Genomic DNA, 19,796 nt, shown 5'->3' with positions numbered 1-19,796 from the left:
TATCACTGAATTCTAAATATGGGTTATTATCGGAGACGTTAGCTACTAAAATGCCATGTGCCATTGGCCTGATTACTACTCTTCGGGGCATTCATTGTATCTAGTGACCCTAAGACTTCCAGAGACCATGTGACTTACTTCCCAAAGAAGCTTCTCAGTCCCATAATACATTGAACTCCTGGCTCAGTGGGGCTGGCCTTTAAGGCCATAGCATTTCTCATCACAACAGTGTTCATCTTTTGAGTGCTGACCTAGTTCCAGGCTTTTGTATTAAGGGTTACTTACTTTGTTTCAAACTGTCAGAGATAAGTAGTATTATCCCCATTTTCTAGATGAGGAAACTGAGATTCAGAGAGGCTAAAATTCTTGGCCAAGAACACATGGCTAGATAATGGCTGACTTGGAGGGCTTGAACCCAGATGAATCTGGTTCCAAAACCTACACCGTTCTGCATCACCTACCTCTCTGTGTCGGTTTTGGAACCAGATTCATCTGGGTTCAAACCCCCAAGTTTGCCATGTATTAGCTCTGTCGATCAATACCATTTGAAAAGAGAAACACAAAAACAGTGAAAGGCTTTGAACTTGGTATCTTAGAAGTCATTTAAGCCACTGATATTCAGAGAGGTAAACAACATAGCAGTTACAAGTTAATAGTACAGGGTTGAAGTCAGAGAAACTTGACTAAACCTCTTCTCTGCCCTTCAGATAGCTGTATTGCCTTGGATACACTGTAGGAACCACATTCTTTATCACTAGTTCTGGATGATTTAATGGGTTTGGGTATGAGTTTTCTCACCTGTAAAAGTGGGCCAAAAGGTGGGGGTGAGGGTTAATGACATAATAATTTAAGGTGCATACTCCAGGGATAGACATAGACTAGGCATTCTGTAGATATTATTAAGTTATGACTCAACAAATATTTGAGTATACCTAATACCGTGTTAAATAAAAAGAAAAGTAAAATATAGCTTGCCGTAGATAAGAGGTGAACAAGGTCACAAGAAAGGAAAATTTCTAATGCAAATATAAACACTGGGATGTGCAAAGATTCACGATAAGTGCTATAGAAGCAAAAGAGTCCCTTGCAGGATAGGATGGTCGGAGACAGAGGTGGGGTTTGAGCTGGACCTTGGAGGACCTTAAATGGTCCAGATGGTGTGACTTAGTGTGGGCGACTGGTTCGCAACAAGTAAAGGAGCTCTCTCCAGGACATAACTCAACTATTTCACTGGGCATATTGTTTAGTTGATCTGATACCTTTTTAATGCAAAACTTTCTCAATAAAGGAAGCAGTGAATTGAACATGCTCTGCCTCAAGCTCTTTATCCTATTATGGAGACGTAACAAGTCATTTGCAGCCACCTTCTTGGAATAGTACCGATTTAGTTCAAGGGTCAACAAACTTTCTGTGAAGGACAAGATAGTGAGTATTTTTTAATTTGTGGGCTGTCCAACTACTGAGCTTTGCTGTAGCACAAAAGCAGCTATAGACAGTAAGTAAGCACGGATATTTAGTCCACAGGTCGTAGTTTGCCAAATCCTAGTTAAGATGACTGGGAAAGAGGAGAGAAGGCCTTTTAAAAGCGAAAAAAAAAAAAAACACAAGCAAAGGTCTGAGCAACGCGTTGACCTAGCAACTCTGAAGAGACCGACATACAAAGAGTAGAGGGTTCAAGGCCATAGGATGTCACACAAAAAAGATGGAATTAAAATGTTGATGGTAGACGGAGCCTAGATTGGGAGATAATCAAATACTGCTTTGTAGTTCACAGCCAACTCTGACAAGCACCACCTGTTCCTGAGATTCGGGCAATGAGATGCCCCAGAAGAATGGGTATGAGTGTGTAGTGAAAAGAATCAAATTTCTCCAGGAGAGCTGTCAGATGAAAAGCAAAACAAGAGCAAAACACTGCACTGTCTACATTTGTTAGGCCCTCTGTTAATATGAAAAGGCAGGAATCCTGGGACTGAGCTAAGAGCTTCCTGCCTGGCCAGGACATACATATGCATTGTGCAAAGCATTTTGCATGCAGGAGACAATCATTTATTCATCAAATGAACAAATTCATCACTTCAGAGCACACAGGACCATGCCTGATTTGTCTGTCATTAACAAATGACTCCTTGCTATAAATCTGGCCAAGCTATCTATTATCCATCCATCCATCCATCCATCCATCCATCCACTCATTCATCAAGTTCCTGTTGTGATTACAAAATTTCATACCAAAGGGTCAGTGTTGGGGCCAGAATCTCCAGAAAAAAGAGGTCAGAAGCATAGGAGAGCAAGCTCAACCTAAAACATTCACTAAATCTGCAAAAAGGTGTCCTTGGAACTTTGCCAGGATGAACGATGGCTTTCTTAGGGATCCTATCTGGACTTGACAGGGACACCATGTTTATGGGTTTTATATTCAAAGAGGGATCTCGGGCCTTGCTGATCCCTTCCCTTTCCACAGCGTCCTGGGATTCCTCATGGTATTCTTCACTCCGGTACTACCCCAGGAAGAGACCAAACAAAAGTGCAAGCCTGCATGCAGGCTGCTGCAGATGTTGCAAACATGTTGTCTTTGGCCTTTCTTTTTAGGCAAAGGGAAAAAGTCCAGTGGGCACTTTGTAGCTGTCCTGACTGTGCAGATTAGTTTTTTCAACATCAAAGGACCATGTGTTATTATGCTCAGTTCTATAATGTGCATTTGACTGGTGTTTTTTTATGTGTATGTGGAGTGGGGTAATGAGGAAAAGGCATATATCTTGTAACCTGGCTCATACTTATTACAAACAGGGGACTCTTCCTAGAGTCGATGGATGGGGCTATAGAGGATTCAACAACCACCAGAAATTTTGTACAAAATTTGAAAGACAGGCTGCATAGCCTTCACCAGATTCTCTTGAGGGTCTCAGACCTCAGGGAGGGTAGGAACGGCAGCTCCCAACGGATTTGACTAGCAACTAAGGGAACCCACTCCCCAAACCTGCTTCCTGATTTCATTTCATAATGCCCCAGGCCTTTGCTGTTGCCAAGATGCACTGGCTTACTGCCAAAGAAGACAGGCTCTTATCTGAGTTAGTTCTGCCACCTACAGCACAGAGCCCAGCAAAGCCATTGCATCTTTGCAGCAGAGAAGAAGCCTCATTTGCATACATGAATAAGGGGAGGGCTGCCTCTCCAGCCCCGGACTCTCCACTGGAAGAAAAATGACTTTGGGGATTCTCAATTAGCATTCAGAGATGCAAGCTCCTTTGGGGTGGGTTGCAGCGATGGGAAGATATTTTTACATTAAAGGGAAAGGGATAAATTTTGAGGATTAGCACCTGAAAAAGAAATGTTGCTGAAAACCCAGAGAGGAAAGTCACTGCAGAAAAGGAAAAGACAATGAGCTCATGCGTCCTCACAATAAGTGTAACTCTGCCATTTTATAGCATGCCCAATGCTGATAGTCCTTTCTAGGTCCAAACAGGTCACCCCCACCATCTACCTTGTCGTACAATGAAAAATACTTGCTTTGGAAGAATGTGATTTCCTAAGACAGGATAGTTTTATTAATATACTTAAAGCATTCTTAAGGATTCCCTCTAAGGGGAGAGATTGTGTTATTCTCATTTTTGTGTCCCCAGCACCAAGCAGAATGCCTGATACTTAGGAGGAAGCTCAATAAATGTTTGTTGATGTAAAGTAATAGAAATGTAGTTTGTATTGCAACCTATGCATGCTTGCTAATATATAATTAGTAATATCTACAGATTATTAAATAGTCATGCATTAGACATATTAACTCAAATTCTCACAACAGTATATAAGATGGGTATTGTTTTGCAGGTGAAACTGAAACCCAGTGTTTTTAAATAACTTACCCAAGGATGCATATCTAGTGACAGTCAAAATCCATACCTAGGCTGGGCGTGGTGGCTCACGCCTGTAATCCCAGCACTTTGGGAGGTTGAGGCGGGCAGATCATGAGGTCAGGAGATTGAGATCATCCTGGACACATAGTGAAATCCCGTCTCTACTAAAAAAAATACAAAAAATTAGTTGGGCGTGGTGGCGGGCACCTGTAGTCTCAGCTACTTAGGAGGCTGAGGCAGGAGAATGGTGTGAACCCAGGAGGCAGAGCTTGCAGTGAGCCAAGATCACACCACTGCACTCCAGCCTGGGCGACAGAGCGAGACTCTGTCTCAAAAAATAAATAAATAAAATAAATAAATAAATAAATAATCCATACCTAGACTTCTTAGCTTGTAAATCCATGTTTGTTCCACTCCACCCATGTATTTTATCTCCAGCGTAAGCTCATTTACAATGAGTGGTAAATGAACCAAATGAAAATAATTTGAAAATGTTGAAAAGATTTTTAACTGTTTTAAATACTAAAAAAAAACCTCTAAAATGTTTCCTAGTCTTTAGGATTTCTCTGAAGCTTTTCTTACCATTCTTGCCTAATAATAGATGCAGTGGTACTTCTTTGAGGGATAACCCACTCTTAAATCTACTTGCATAGATGATTGTGGAATCTTTCACTCCTTTTGGTCTGGTGAGCATTGATGGCTTGGAAAGGCAATGAAGTAGTCTGTAACTTACACTTTGATTTGTAGCAAAGCATCTTTTTTACAATTTTCATTTTAGATTCAGGAAGTACATGTGCAAGTTTGTTACATGTGCATGTTATGTGATGCTGAGGTTTGGGCTTCTATTGACACCGTCACTCAAATAGTGAACACGGTACCTGATAGGTAGTTTTTCAACCCTCCCTCCTGCTTTTGGAGTGCCCAGTGTCATTGTTCCCATCTTTGTGCCCATATGTACCCAATGTTCAGCTCTCTTTTATAAGTGAGAATATGTAGTATTTGGTTTTCTGGTTTTGTGTTCAGTCACTTAGGATAATGGACTCCAGCTGCATCCATGTTACTACAAAGAACATGATTTTGTACTTTTTTATGGCTGTGTAGTATTCTATGGTGAATGTGTACCACATTTTCTTTATCCAATCCACCACTGATGGGCACTTGGGTTGATTCCACGTCTTCGCTATTGTGAGTGGTACTGCAATGAACATATGAGTAAAGGTGTCCTTTTGGTAGAAGGATTTATCTTCATTTGGGGATATACCCTGTAGTGGGATCAGCAAGGAATTCTTAACAGAGTAATGCACACAGAGTCTTCATAATGTTGGAATATGGAGTTAACTCTGTAGTAATCTTGCATTTTTCACAGGTTTTTCCATATTAACACTTTAGATTTCAAAAAGGACATCAAAGTAAGCAAGATTGAAGATCCAGCATTACTAACCCAGGTCTCATTACTTTACAGCCTGGTTTATTAGGGTTGGTGTCTTGGCCCCTGTGATGTGCATATTCCTTGTGTTGTTCAGGCTTTAATCTCATTGTCTTCCAGAGAAATTACAAACGAAAGAAAAGTGCAGCTGGCCCTTAAATGGGGTGAGTGGTTTAAGCAAGCTTAGGCCAGTAATAGGTACAAACAACTGAAGAACCTTTCTAGGTAAACATAATTATCATGCTTAGACTTAAGAAGGAAGGAAGAGAACATGAGACAGTTGGTGGAAGTGAGAAGAGGATGGATTTAGAACTGGACACCACTGGGGGTTTGTGCAAGTCTTGCTGTCTCTATTATCTGTTCGAAAGCCCTGGATATATAGGTTAGTGGACCTCAAATTCTAGTCGTGTTTGTCAGCATTATGTGAGGGCATAGGGATACAAAAGTGTGATTCCTTTTCTTACCTATTATAAGGGTCACTCCTATAACAAAAGACAAGTTAACAGGAGAAAAGTATAACATATTTATTGAATCGAAGTTTTACATGACACAGGAGCCTTGAGAATGAAGACCCAAAGATACAAGAAAAATGATTCATTTTTATGTTTAGGCTCAATGAGGAATGCACAACTGTGTTGGACTGTGATTGGACAAAGAGAGTATGACCTAATGGGAATAACTGAATAGGGAAACGCAGCAAGGCCTGTCTGTTCAGATTCTTCTTTGTCTCTCCGCTCAGCATTCCTTCCTCCTGGGTATGGGACAGGATCCTTGCTGGAATGGGGGTCTTATGACCTACTTCCAAAGCAGGTCACCGAATTTCTTTATGGTCAGCTCTTACACAGAAAGGCAGGGAAAAGTTAGAATAATATGTTTAGATTTTACGTCTACCTTTGGCGGGGATAGGTTCTGGTTTCTATGACCTTCCTTGGGGAAGAGGCATTCTAGTTTCTATGGCTTGCTGTGGGGGAGAATGAGGGATGGCAGAGTAGGGCAGGAGAAAGTAAAAGACAAACTTTGCTTTATACAGAGGCCTTCACTTGGGGGTATCATTTTCTGAGCCCCAACAGGGGTATACAGATTTGGAACCCCACCTCAAGACCCAATGAAACAGAAGTGGCATAGCCCTGAAATCTGAATTTTTAACAGTCAGCCCATTTGATTCTGATGGAAGTGTTTCTTAGATCACACTTCGAGAAACGTCAGCATAGGAAGATCCTCCAGACTTTCTAAGAATCACTCTTTAAATGCATCTATTCGTTTGAGTTAAACTAGGAACACAGAGATAAAAGGCGTAGTCTCAGCCTTGGAAGAATTCATGGCCTAGTGGTAAAGGCAGACTTAGAAGCAGATGGTTTCATAGCATGAATGAGTGAGTCCATACAGCAGAAGGAGCTGGGTGCTATGGAGAACTGAAGAGAGGCACGCAGCTCAGCCTGTGTGGGGAGAGGTGCACATCTGGGAGGAAGGCTTAACAGAAGAAGTAACTATGTCTTCAAGGATGAGTGAGCATTTTCCAAGAGGAGGGGAGAGAAGAATTCCAGGTAGAGATGTGCAGTCTTCAGAGATATCAAGGCTCAGAGCTCAGAGGACCAAAAGCAGGGTGGCCTCTAGGGACATGTTCAAGATGAGGGATGGCATAAGAAGAGGGGCTAATAAGGAAGATAGGCTGATGACGCTGAAGACTGCACATCTGTCTTTCATAAAAGGTGATGCTTTTTCACAGAAGAAGGTGCATGGCCGATATTTATATCACTGTAATTGCAATAGTGATTAATGTGCAATTCCAAATTGTGGTCTCTGTCCTCATAAGTGCAGTATTCTCAATGCAGTGGTATTCTGATGAGCTTCCAATTGAGAAGGAATTCGGAAAAGTCCAAGGCAATCCTAAATGGTTTTATCTTCTTGTTTTCCTCATTAATCTTTGTCATCAGATGTCTTAGACCAAAGTAAGGCTGAAAAAATTCTAACCAAAGGAAGGAACAAGGTGGCTGTATGCAGAACCACAAAAAACCTCCCACACTGAATGAATGTTGACATATGTTCTTTACAGTATCATCATGCATACAATACAGATGAGTACGTGAATAAAAATAAAATAGTATTCATCATCTACCTTTCTAAGAGTTAAGATCAAAAAGTGCCTGTAGTTGCCACTCTGTTCTCCAGTTTAAAAGATGGATTTCACTACCAATCTGCATAAACTAGCATTGTAACTCACAGCGTGTGGTTATACAAACAAGAATAGAAACCAGAGTAGAAATCGAAGCATGCTGAAAGAAGAGGGGTTTTTTTTGTTTCTTCGTTTTTGTTTTGTTTTGTTTGTTTTTAACCAGAAAGAGTTATTTGAACTCAGAATAGAGCTACATATATCCACCCCATTGTCTGTACAGGTGTGTGTGTACACATATATCTGTGTGTTTGTGTGTGTCTGTGTGTGTATCCGTGTGAATCACATTCAGCTGTAATATATTATAAATGATAATTAAGTAGATATAATCAAGTTTTTGCAATATTTATTTTTCCTCACATTTATATAAAGAAAATCAAAACCAGGAAAATAAAAGTATTCTCAAAGCTGTCTACTTGATTCCAGCTGTTAGCATTATTTATTGTAATTATTAGTGTTATAAAGTAGTGAAATGCCAATGTCTTTGAACTTCTTGCAGTTGTGTGTAATATTGGAGCCAATGCAGGAACTGATGTCGAGACATAAAACTTACAACCTCAGTCCCCGAGACTGCCTGAAGACCTGCTTGTTTCAGAAGTGGCAGAGGATGGTGGCTCCACCAGGTACACCCTCATTCTTCACTCTCTCTCTAAACACGTTTTCAGAGGTGTCTTCCAGGGATGAAGTGATGTGAAAAAGAAGAAAGTGATCATTAATGTATCAGGACAAGTAGCTTATTAGGGATATTCTGACCATGGTTGTGGACATAAAGACAATGAATTTGTGACAGGCAAACATCCTTAAGAATTATCTACAGTCTCCTCACTTACCAGATTAGGACCTGCAACTCAGAGAGGTAAAATAACATGTTCAAGGTCATCAAGAAGGTCATTGGCAAAGCTGAGATCAGAGCCAGGGGTTCCTGTCTTCCAATCTAGTGGTTCTTCCACTGAGCCAGACTGCTGGCTTCTCACGGCCTAATGTTTTAGGTTTTTGTTTTTTAAGAATGACAGACATTATGAAAAGGAAGGAAGAAAGGGAAGATAAGGAAGAAGGAAAGGAGAAAAAAGAAGGGATGGAAAGAAGGAAGGAAGAAAGGAACAGATGAATGAAGGAAGAAAGGAGGAAACGATGAAGGAAAAATGAAGTTTGCTCTGTTTTTAAAGATATATTGTATCAAAAGTTCTGATCATGAAGAGAATATATAAGCAATTCCATTTCCCTCACTTCCCTAGAATGCAGTTTAGATACTATAGTCTCCTGCTGGGGTTCTGAAATTACCGATTCAAGTCATCATTAATTGTCTTCCTATCTAATATACTTTCACTCCCAGGCGTGTGTTGAGCCTCATTCATCATAAAAGCAAAATGTAGCCATTCGCTAAAAATTATTTTTATAAAAAGTAATTATTAACACAAGGCACATAGCTTTCTGAATCACAAAATATAATGGTCACCTTCGGCTGGTAATTGGCCAGGGGTTTTATGTAAAATGAATATAGCAAATTTAATCAAGTACATATTTAGAAAGCTGAGAAAATAAGTGTTATTTTATGTAGAATAGTTACATCCCCATCTTATGGGAATTTTAGACTTTTGGAATATTATTTTTCAAATATATTAAATGTGCTTAAATTGGCTTTATTTTTTCTTTTAATGCTAATAAGACTTTATGGAGAAAACGTAATCCACTCAACAAATGCTATATTTTCTAACATAGGCATATATAATTGATACATTATTCATTAATTCCTTCATTCATTCAATAATTATTTATTGAGTTTTATTAGGCTCCAGACGTGGTTCTAGCCACTGGGAGTTACAAAACTGAATAAAACATGCAAAAATATTGAATCCTTACCATAATTTTAAATGTATTATCTCCATTTTATATAGTGCACTCTGAGACTTAGGGTAGTAATTTGACACAGCCAGTCTCATGGCTAACAAATGAAGGAGGACTGTGTCACCAAAAGGTTTTTATGTCTCCAAAGTCCATTATTTTACTACCACACAGCCACCTACTGGTAATGGGAATAGTCCAGAATATGGATTTTAGGTACACTTGCCCCAATTTCATGGTCAAAGTACAAATAAAAAGAGCACCAAATTTATACTCTTAAGGTCAAAGAAAGAAGATACTTGTCAGGAGTGGGCCTGAGTATCTGCTGGACTTTAGAATGTCCTCCTCAACCCTTTATTCAACTCCATGACCTGGAACAGTTCTATATCCTATTCCTCTCATCCTTCAGAACACGCACCCTGAACTCGATGGAAGGAAATGATAGACCATTTGATGAAAATCTTTAAGCATAAGAGACAAAATATTTAGGGAGGATAAAAAAATAGTAGATGAGTAGAAAAGTCAAAAAGAAGTCAGGGATACTCATTGGACTAAGTGGTCTTTGAAATAAGCCTTAGAGGAAGATCCTTCCCATTGTCCACCAGAAGTGGCATAGGTGTTTTTTTGGTGTGATTTTGTCTTGCTTTGCTTTGTTTTTGAGACATGGTCTTGCTCTGTCACCCAGGCTGGACTGCAGTGGCACAATCATAGCTTACTGCAGCCTCGACTTCCGGGCTCAGGTGATTCTCACACCTCAGCCTCAAGAGTATCTGGGACCCCTGGTGCGTATCACCACACCTGGCTAATCTGTGTATATTTTGTACAGATGGGGTTCACCATGTTGCCCAAGTTGGTCTCGAATTCCTGGGCTCAAACAATCCACTTGCCTCATCCTCCCAAAATGCTAGGATTATTGCCATGAGCCATGGCACCCGGCCAGCATAGGTATTTTAAGAAAATGTTACAAGGCCCTCTTATTTGGTTCCAGTGTAGCCCTGAGTTGCCTTCTCTCCATCACAGTCAGGTCTAAAATAGAGCTGGCAAAAAGGATGCTCTTACTTGCCATTTCCAACTTATTCAGTAACTGGCAGGAGAAGGCTTCTGAAACTTTCTCATTTATGAAACAAAGATTACAATAATAGTTCCTAACTAATAGGATTTTTTGAATATAAAATAGTGCATTGGAAACATTAAGAATAGTGACAAGTATTACATAATGTTCTATACCTTATAAGTAAACAAACAAATAAATAAAGACTATTTCTCCTATCACACTTTACCTTGGGTCTCTATATTTCCATTAAAGGGTTGCCCCATCCTTCAAGTCCAAAATATTTTTCTCTGTTTCTGAATACGCCTTTCTTTAAGAGGTCTAGTTTCCCCTCAGTAATATGCTGGCTATACCATGTACTCAGACATATTTTTTTCTAGCAATTTTGGAATTAGTAGCATTTATTAAACAGCAGGGCCCAAACCATGGGTATTCCTTCTGAACTTGGGAATCCCTAAGCTCCACATCCACAGCTGATGGAACTAACTTTACTTGAGAATTTTATAAAGGTATAATAGAGGTGGGTTGCAATATGACATTTCACCAGTAGATGCTGCTGTTGCACACTGGCTCATGAATTTGGCTATTTAAAGTTCATACTTCACTCGTACCTTGGAGGTACCCTAGGGATCCCAGGAGTCCTCTCTTTGTTTTAAAGAGAAGATACACCAGAGGAAAAAAGTTTCCCAAATTTTCTAATGGTAAAATATTTTAAATCCAATTATGAAAGTGGTACTTGTAGTTACACACCTAAAAAATATTTTTACAAAATTAAATACATATCATTAGGGAGAACGATTAAATAAAAATTATTTGATCTACACACAAAGAAAAGAGTGTCACATATTTTGTGCTAAAAACACATCTACAGTTTTCTCCTTTTATTCTTTCTAAAGCTATAAGAAATGGAAAATGTTTAAATAGTCTACTCTTCAGTTTACCAAGACAGCTTCCTTAGAGTAACCATACTGATGATTGCCTTGTTGCTTCTGCCCTAGAACTGATCCCTCTTCCCTTTTCCATATTGCAGCAGAACCCACAAGGCAACCAACAACCAAACGGAGAAAAAGGAAAAATTCCACCAGCAGCACTTCCAACAGCAGCGCTGGGAACAACGCAAACAGCACTGGCAGCAAGAAGAAGACCACAGCTGCAAACCTGAGTCTGTCCAGTCAGGTACCTGTAAGTCTCGCTTTCCTCTTAGGCCCGAAATCCTAACTGTCTGCTTCCTACTCAAAGGGCCCAAATTAAAGTCTCTTTTCATTAGAAAAAAAAAAAAAATCCTGGGCAGGTTGGAGGTGGGGGAGGGATAAAAGACAGGGACAGAGGTTGGGATGGGAGGGAGGAACTCTGCCATGGAAACCTTCCCCTGCAAACTGGGAATTAGAAAGGAATATTAAGAGTCGTGCTGCAATAGGACCTGAATTAAAAAGCCATCAGAGTCACAGACAGGAGATATGTCACTTAAGGTTTAATTAAAATATCACTTAGCAGCATGCCTGGTGGCATATTAAGGCCTCTCAGCACCATCATTGGAGACCCTGTGCTCCACTGGAAACTAGCTCCCAGCGGCTCAGTCCCATATTGTAATTTGACTGGGCCTTCCCAACATGGGCGTCCCCTCTTATTTTAAGACTCAGGTAATTAACCAGCAGCCACTAAAAATGTAGCTCAGTGAAGCTCTCGCTTAGCCCATTTCATTAGCTAAGGGGGAGGATCAGCCTCTGGTTTGGTCTCAACTCTCTCGAACCCTTGGCCCCTTTCTTTCATTTCTTTATCTTGACAAAGACCATTAGGAAGGGGACTTCTTTGAATTCCAAAGCTGACAGCTGAGGGTAATCCCATATAGTGAAAACTGCACAGGAACTTTCTTCATCTTTTATTCATTCTTCTTGAATTCTGTCCCTTCTGCCTAATTCCCTCCCATCTCCTAACTCCCCAGCCCCTTATTAGACTATCTCCTTTAAGTCCTTTGCTCCTTTAAAGTGCTTCTGTTCCTTCTCTGCTGTCCCTGTCATACCACCCTATCACCAGGTGTTTGGCCATCATTCAAATCCTGAGATTTTCTTAGTGCTTCATGGATACCTTTTAGATACTCTGTTTTCCAAAGTTGCCCTATTTCTTGTTACATCCCTCAACCAGTACAATTTTACCTTTTCCGTCTTTCCCACGTTTTTCCCCCTCACCCTTCTTGCTCTCATCCTTACCCTTATTTTTCTGATCCTGCTCCATCGCTTCCATGTGCGAGTGGACCTTCGCACAGGGATTCCCCACTTACTTCCAAGTGTGTCTTTCAAATCTGCCCCCACCTACTTGTATCTACTTTCCACTGGTCAGTTCTCTTTGGCCAAAACCAACCCCATCAGTACCCTGAGGATTCCTTGGGCCATTGTTTCTCTTCTCCTGTCTCCCACAGACAGGGGGTATACTTTTCATTCCCACTGCATTAGAAAGAAGGGGTCATGGGGAGAATGACCAGCCTAAAATGGAAGGTGCCATGTTACATTTTACAAGGTTACAAATTGCAGTCTTCAAATAATGAAAACAGTCTCCAGGTGGTCCTCCACTTTCTGAGCTAGGCTTTATACCTATTACCTCTGAAGATCAGGGGGGAAAAGCCAAAAGAGGAAAATAAAGAGTCTCTTTATTAAAAAAGTATCGAGTTATGCCCACTCCTGGTGAAATTTTGAATAGAGAAAATGGCCTGATTTAGATAAATCAACTGAGAAAGTATACACAGGAGCCCATTTCTTTATCCAATCCTGGAGTTAAAGGCAGTAACATTCGTTAGTTTCCTCTAGCAAATAAAAAAAGTGCATCTCAGAGGATTCTGAAACGGTGACATAGCTACTTAAAGGCACTGTAGCTGCAAGAATCCCAATCAGTTCAACAGATGTTTTCTGAGCTCCTACTATGTGCCCACACTGCGCCAGGTACCAGCAATACCAAGGTGAAAAACAATAACAACAACAAAGCCCTGTCATTGAAGAGCTCACTGTCTAATCTAGGGATGGCAAGGACATTTTCTCTCTCCTGCCAGCCCTCAGAGTATGGTATTGAGGAGGATTCTAAGGTCTAGTCTGGGTTTGGTGGGCCATCCATTAGTGATGTCTGACATGGTTGTAGAAGTTGAGAGTAGCAGCTTATGTGTCATATGTTTTGACACATATGGTCTAGTCAGAATCATTTCAATTTCATTTGAAAGAGGATATAGCTTCTGTACTCTGTTACGCTCCTGTCTTCCAAATCAACAACTGTATTTTACTGGAGGTTACCTGTATCCAGAGGGTTTATAACAAGTAGAGACCCTTTGCATTTTGTGTGATTAAGAGCAAGGCACCGTTAGGAAATGAGAGTTGGATTTCATCACTATCTCCACACTATGCAGTTAAAGATGTTTTAATAAAGTAAAATTGTCAGATGTCACAGAGAGGCAGAAAGAACAACCAGCTTAGGAGAATGTACAAATTCATATGTGTCCTGGAGTTGAATGGACATTAAATGATAAGCGTTGGATGACTTGTGGTGACCATATCTTTTAACCCTGTCTACTGAGTTATCAACACTATTCTACTGGTTAACTAGAGATGCTACCTGCAGGCATCCACTGTCTGGTCCAAAGGCATGTGCCACTATGACCACAGCTGTGGTCTGTGTAGCTGCTGCGGCAGCGATGTGTGTGTCTGGCGAGGGCTAGGGTTTAATCCTTGGATTCTGCTTCTCACTCCATGAGCAGGGGCTAGGAGCGATCCCGAACTGCAGCCTCAACCCTGGGAGGGATGGAGACCTGTGTCATTCAACAGCAGTGACCCCTTCTGGCCAATTTAAGGAGAAGCATTGAGGGGCCCTGAAAGGAGTCACTTCCAGTCCTCCTCAGAGGTTGGTGGTCTTTGCACGGGGGATTAGTGAGAAGATGTGAAATGGGTGAGAGCTGGTGGCACCTCCGGGCTTCCAGCGAGGAGCAGAAGTTGGCCTTGTGGGGAGCTGAGGGCATATGGACCTCTCTCAGATGGCTCGCTGTTGTCTCTCGTGGACACACAGGATAGAGATGGGAAGGAAATGTACTCTCACTGCCAATGTTGGGGGGATTTTTAACAAAATGGGGGGGAAATGTTGCTAACAACCCCTAATCAGAGGCAGCCTAGAATGTGCATCATGCTTTATTTATTTTGTGTGAGAATAACAAATCAAGACTGCCAGAGCAGATAATCACTATCCTAGTCTAGAGGCTTAGAAGAACCAGTAGAAATATGCGCATAAATTTTTAAGTGGCCTTAACTGTCTGTGTGCATATGAAGCCCTTAACTTGCCATTTGTCAATTACGCACGCACACAAACACATACACACACACACACACACACGCTCTCTCTTTCTCTCTCTCACACACACACAACTAAGTAAGTATCTAGCTAGGGATATTTTATATAATTAGTAAAACATATGTGGCATCCCTTTGAAATTTAGTACATTTAAAAACACCTATGCCTAGACATCTTTTCCAGCTGCTCCTAGAACAAAGATTCACCGAACAGATTACAAGCCTGTGGGCTCCATTGGAAATGATTCAAACCACTATGTTCATAGTACTTTTCTTGAATGATTGTTGTTTTCTAATTCAATGAATGCATTTGGAGTGTTGAGGGCTTTTCTTTTAATATCATGCTTAAGTTGGCTGCTTTTTATTTTCCTCCTCCTCTTTCAAATTATGCTTCCTCATACCTCCCATCCTCTCTCAATGACTTTGGAGTCACGATACTAATGCAGACCCACTTGGTTGGTTAACATCCTTCTCCTGCCCTGCGACGCCTTATGCATGTGTTTTCCAAGCCCTTCAAGTGTGCTGGACACAAGTCATGAAATGAGATTAACCCTCAGGTCATGCTCTGTACAACCTAGCCCTATTCTTTCCATCTCCCTTTGTTCTTGATCATAAGTGTCATCTCCTAATTGCCTATAACTCAGTGGCACTCTTTTATCCTGAACATCCCCCAACAGGTAACATTGCAGCTGCCCAGCTAACTGAATACCATTCATGCCTCTGCGGTGGCCACACTCCATCTAAAATCCTGTCATCCTTTCTGCCAGTCAGAAGGACGGTATCTACTTTGCATCTCACCTTAACAGTCTTCATGAGTCTCATTCTCTACTTTGCATCTCACCTTAACAGTCTTCATGAGTCTCATTCCATGTCACTGTCATTTCTGGTTCTTCATTGCATAATAAATAAATAAATCTTGGAAGCACAGAGCTGAATATCCCCTGGCATTTTTATTGCTGGGTTTACCAAGCTCACATTTTAGGCACTTACTCCATTTGGGACATTTCTTTTTAAAATCATTTTTATCTATTCACAAGAATGATTAGTCAGAAAACATAGTTTGGAAACCTATTAATTATCTCCCCTAACTCAAGAATGGTGGGGAGCAGAAATAAATAAAACAAGGTTTTCCATTGTAAAAGACTAGGGGGTAACTAAGGGATTTGTTCAATGGACACTTTCAAAATCCCACTGGTCCTTCTCCTGACAGTAGGCAGTATTCCATTCTACTGTCCCAGGAAAGCCTTCTCTGGGCAAAGCTCTAGTAAAATGAATTTCTGCCCAGTTGTCAAAAATATTTTATTGAATTAGCCTTTCTACTGGAAACCCCACCCTCTCATCTCCAAAAGCATCTGGCTAGCCCTACTTTCTCTGGCCTCAGTGGAGGCTGATCACAGTTGGTCACTTTCCTGAAGTTACTGCACTTTTAAGTGGAGTATTGCTCAGAGCCTGCCCAGAAGAATCCACCTGACAGATGTCCTGTCCCATGCCAAGGTCACTCATCAACCCCATATGGTCCCCTTTGAACAAAGAAGCTGGAGCTCTGCCCTGTGTGTGCATTCTTCTTCCCCATCCCTGGCCTCTCCAGCTGTGGCCTCCCCATGCTCCCAGCTACAGTAGGTGGCTTACTTATTTGCATGGAAGGACAATTTGTACTTAAAAGAGTGATTAGATGGATTCTTCTTGCACGCTTCCATCTCTGATGACTACCAGCTTCATCAATGTAATTACAATTAGCGTTCTTCATCTTCCCTTTATGGCACCAGCTGGACAGACCGGTTCTCTTTACTGCCCAGATGGGTGGCAGGGTTGCCTGTGTGGTGATAGGTGACAGGCACCATGAAATAACAGATGGTAAATTCAAGGCTTGTTGGCAATCAGCAGGTTTTTGCTAATGACTTAATTAGCTATGCAAATTGTCAAATCAGTGTGAACATTGTTTTTATCGAAAACTTTACCTAAATTAATTACCATAATTAAGTAGCAGAATGTCAAGGATATTGGCTGCATAAAAGGGCCTGGCTGAGTAGAGAAAAGAGAGATTCTGTCTTCAATTAAAATGTATATCATCCCTGGGACAGAGAAAATACCGTTTGGAATGAGTTGTGTGAATACTGCAGAATTGCACCTTATGTGTGTCTCCGGTCACTGCTAGTTTCCAAAGCCATTCACAGGCCCTAAATAAAAGTGGCAGATTTTTGGAGGTACTGAGAAGCACCCAGCAGAAGGTTCCACAGCCCTCTCAAAAGTCCCCAATGTCGGCAAGTTGAAAGCATGGATTTTTTTAATTTTGAAAAATACATTTTTTTATTTCTGCAGATTGCTAGCATTGCTCGTTCTCCAGTGTCAGGCTGCGCACTAAGGACATAAACTCGCGTGGTTGTTACACATCAGGAGGCGATGTTTATTTCCTGTAGAAATCAAATATGCGTCTCGGCCCCCGACATTGAGACTTGACCCCGTTGTACAGTACACGAGTGTGTCTGTCCTAGATTCCCCGACTCCTCCCACTGTTATTTTAAGCTGAGCTTCTCTCTCCCAAGGTTTCCCTGTAATAATGTCAGCTGCTGTTCACAGGATGTGATGGTGGTAGGAGAGCCAACTCTGATGGGAGGTGAGTTTGGGGACGAGGACGAAAGGCTAATCACTAGATTAGAAAACACGCAATATGATGCGGCCAACGGCATGGACGACGAGGAGGACTTCAACAATTCACCCGCGCTGGGGAACAACAGCCCGTGGAACAGTAAACCTCCCGCCACTCAAGAGACCAAATCAGAAAACCCCCCACCCCAGGCTTCCCAGTAAGATGATCGGCACCAGAATCCACTGTCAATAGGCCCGTGGGTGATCATTACAATTGCAGATCTTTACTTACAGGAGAGGAAACAGAAGAGATAAAAACTTTTCCATGCAAATATCTATTTCTAAACCACAATGATCTGATTTTCTTTCTTCTTTCTTTTTTTCTAATTGAGAGGCTTATTCCCAATAAGCTTCCATGACCCTTTCTTGGAGGCCTTCACAGGTAATACAGATACTGGCACTGATTGTAATTAAAATGAGAGAAAACTCTAGCGCATCTTCTGGCACGGTTTTAACAACGTGTTTGTGTTGAATTTCCTTTTTATGCATCAAACGAAGGCCATATTGTCCATAAATGCTCAGTGCTCAGGATCTCATTAATATGCCGAACCTAACTACAGATGACTTTTTAATATTGTAAAATATTTTCTGCTTTTTGACTTGCATCTGAGAGTTTCTTGTTTCAGTAAAAAAAGAAAAGACAAAAAAATCAGCTTTGGAAAGTAATTTAAATGTACCTTATTTTTTTTTCTTTATGTTTTCTTTCATTGGGCAACAGCTAAGAGGGCCCAGCAAGGTAATTTATGGTTGAGCTGATGTCAATTGGTTCTTGTCTTGAGTCGACTCAATTTAGCCCAAGTGCTGAAACAAGAAATGTCATTTTTTTCATCAAAGACACCAGGGCAGATTTTTAAGTAAAGAAAGACAATTGGACCCTTAAGAATTTATGCATTTGTAAAGTTGCTGTTGATCCAAATATTTTCAAGCCATGTAATCCATTGGTTTTGTGGGCAGTTTAATTAATAAACCTGAACCTTTGTGTGTTTTCTAATTGTACCTGAGTTGACCATCCTTTCTTTTTATAGTATATTTCTTGTATGATATTTTGTAAAGCTCTCACCTGGTTCTTTTATGGGGACTTTTCATTTTTGGGCAACTCCAGTGTATTTATGTGAAACTTTATAAGAGAACTAATTTTTCCATTTGCATATTAATATGTTCCTCCACACATGTAAAGACACAGTGGCTCCGTGTGTTAAAAAACAGCTGTATTTTATGTATGCTTTACTGATAAGTGTGCCAATAATAAACTGTGTTAATGACCAAAGCAAGTGAATCTGGCTATTTGTGTGAGTACGTGGGTAGCAATCTGCTCACAATTATCAGAAGTATTGAGCTTAGATTCATGGTCCAGACTCCAAATGAAGTGGAACCATAAAATCTGTGTGAAGTAAGTTCACTGTGCACTGGTTACCAACTTGTCTGAGTCCAGTGAGTCAGAAGACACTTATGTGCAACAAATTACATGGAGCAGGTTCATTACTTACAGACAGGCAGCAAGAAACAACAGAAGCCTAGGATTCATGGGACCTAGTCCCCAAGACTCAGAAAAGCTGCCCAGGGCAGATGGAGTCTCAGCTGTGGTGCAAAGCCCCATTTGCACCACAGCTGAGGGACCCTGGAAAGCAGCCGGACCTGGGTTTTATACCCTGGGGTCATGTGACACGCTGGACTAAAGCACTGAAGGGCATCCTGTTTCTATGAGGGGATGGGTTGGGACCAGAGCTCAGGCTGTTTCAGCCAGGCACCCCTTATCTTAGGATGTTTCATTCCCAGCTCATGCTACAGTTATTCTTGAGAACTAAGAGCAAGAAAGAGGAGAGAACTGGGTCAGTTCGAGGCCACAGAAGCACTGTCCTACAACCCGTGCCATCTTTTATGAAGTATTGTTTCTTTCCTTGTTCACTGCAGCTTCTTGATCAAACACAGAAATGCCTTCTCTGTGCTGAGCCCTGTGCTAGCCGAGGATACAACATGAAAAGATAGACTGGATGGTGTTCTTGGAAGTTGTAGTCAAGTAGAAAGGCAGTAGCTTCCAGTCACTGAGTGCTTGCTCTGCACTAAAGAACTCTACTTAAGGCTCATTATTTCAATTAATCCTCATGATAACTCCATAGCATAAGCATGATTACTACCATTTTAAAAATCAATGTCTCACCTGCCTATTTTTCTATACAGAGTAAGGAAAATTCACTGGAGGATCTTTTATGTTTAAAGAACATTACTCATATTTTTCACTTTGCGCTAATGATAAAGAAAGATGAGAGAGGAAATCTGTTATTATTTATTGAGTGTTTATTAAGTGCCAGGCAATTTCAATTTATCATCTCAGTGAATTCTGGGAAGGGGATTTGAGAAGGGGAAGCTAAAGAAAGGTTAAGTGTCTTAGGTTCGGATCTCTAGAAGAAGAGCCTAAAGCTGGGATTCAGGGACATGAGGTTTATTAAGGGTATGTTCTACAGAAAAAAAAATTATATATATATAATATATAAAA

General features: G+C 40.9%; 1 protein-coding gene and 1 long non-coding RNA gene across 15 annotated transcripts in view; one reads left to right on the top strand and one right to left on the bottom strand.

Annotated features, from left to right (window-relative positions):
- The window catches only part of LDB2 (LIM domain binding 2), a 397,664-nt gene extending 379,095 nt beyond the window's left edge, over positions 1 to 18,569 (top strand). For 3 of the 14 annotated variants that reach the window (XM_054682796.2, XM_001161726.7, XM_054682799.2), the window contains 3 exons: positions 7,944 to 8,067; positions 11,368 to 11,519; positions 17,234 to 18,569. In XM_054682796.2, the coding sequence (XP_054538771.1) occupies positions 7,944 to 8,067; positions 11,368 to 11,519; positions 17,234 to 17,464 (507 nt within the window). In that variant the 3' untranslated portion in view covers positions 17,465 to 18,569. Of the gene's footprint in view, positions 1 to 7,943; positions 8,068 to 11,367; positions 11,520 to 14,073; positions 14,217 to 16,975 lie in introns of all 14 variants that reach the window. The other 11 variants (XM_063809412.1, XM_063809414.1, XM_063809413.1 and 8 more) reach the window with 10 other exon arrangements.
- Positions 7,769 to 16,976, bottom strand: LOC129143702 (uncharacterized). Its single transcript, XR_008547458.1, has 2 exons — positions 15,498 to 16,976; positions 7,769 to 15,454 (listed from the first exon to the last, which is right to left on the bottom strand). It is a non-coding gene; the product is annotated as an uncharacterized LOC129143702 (long non-coding RNA).
- Positions 18,570 to 19,796: the final 1,227 nt, after the last annotated feature.

The sequence above is a fragment of the Pan troglodytes genome, chromosome 3 (assembly GCF_028858775.2).
Source record: "Pan troglodytes isolate AG18354 chromosome 3, NHGRI_mPanTro3-v2.0_pri, whole genome shotgun sequence".
Lineage (NCBI taxonomy): Eukaryota > Metazoa > Chordata > Mammalia > Primates > Hominidae > Pan > Pan troglodytes.
Note: the sequence above shows the minus strand (reverse complement) of the source record. Positions and strands in the feature narration are given on the sequence as shown.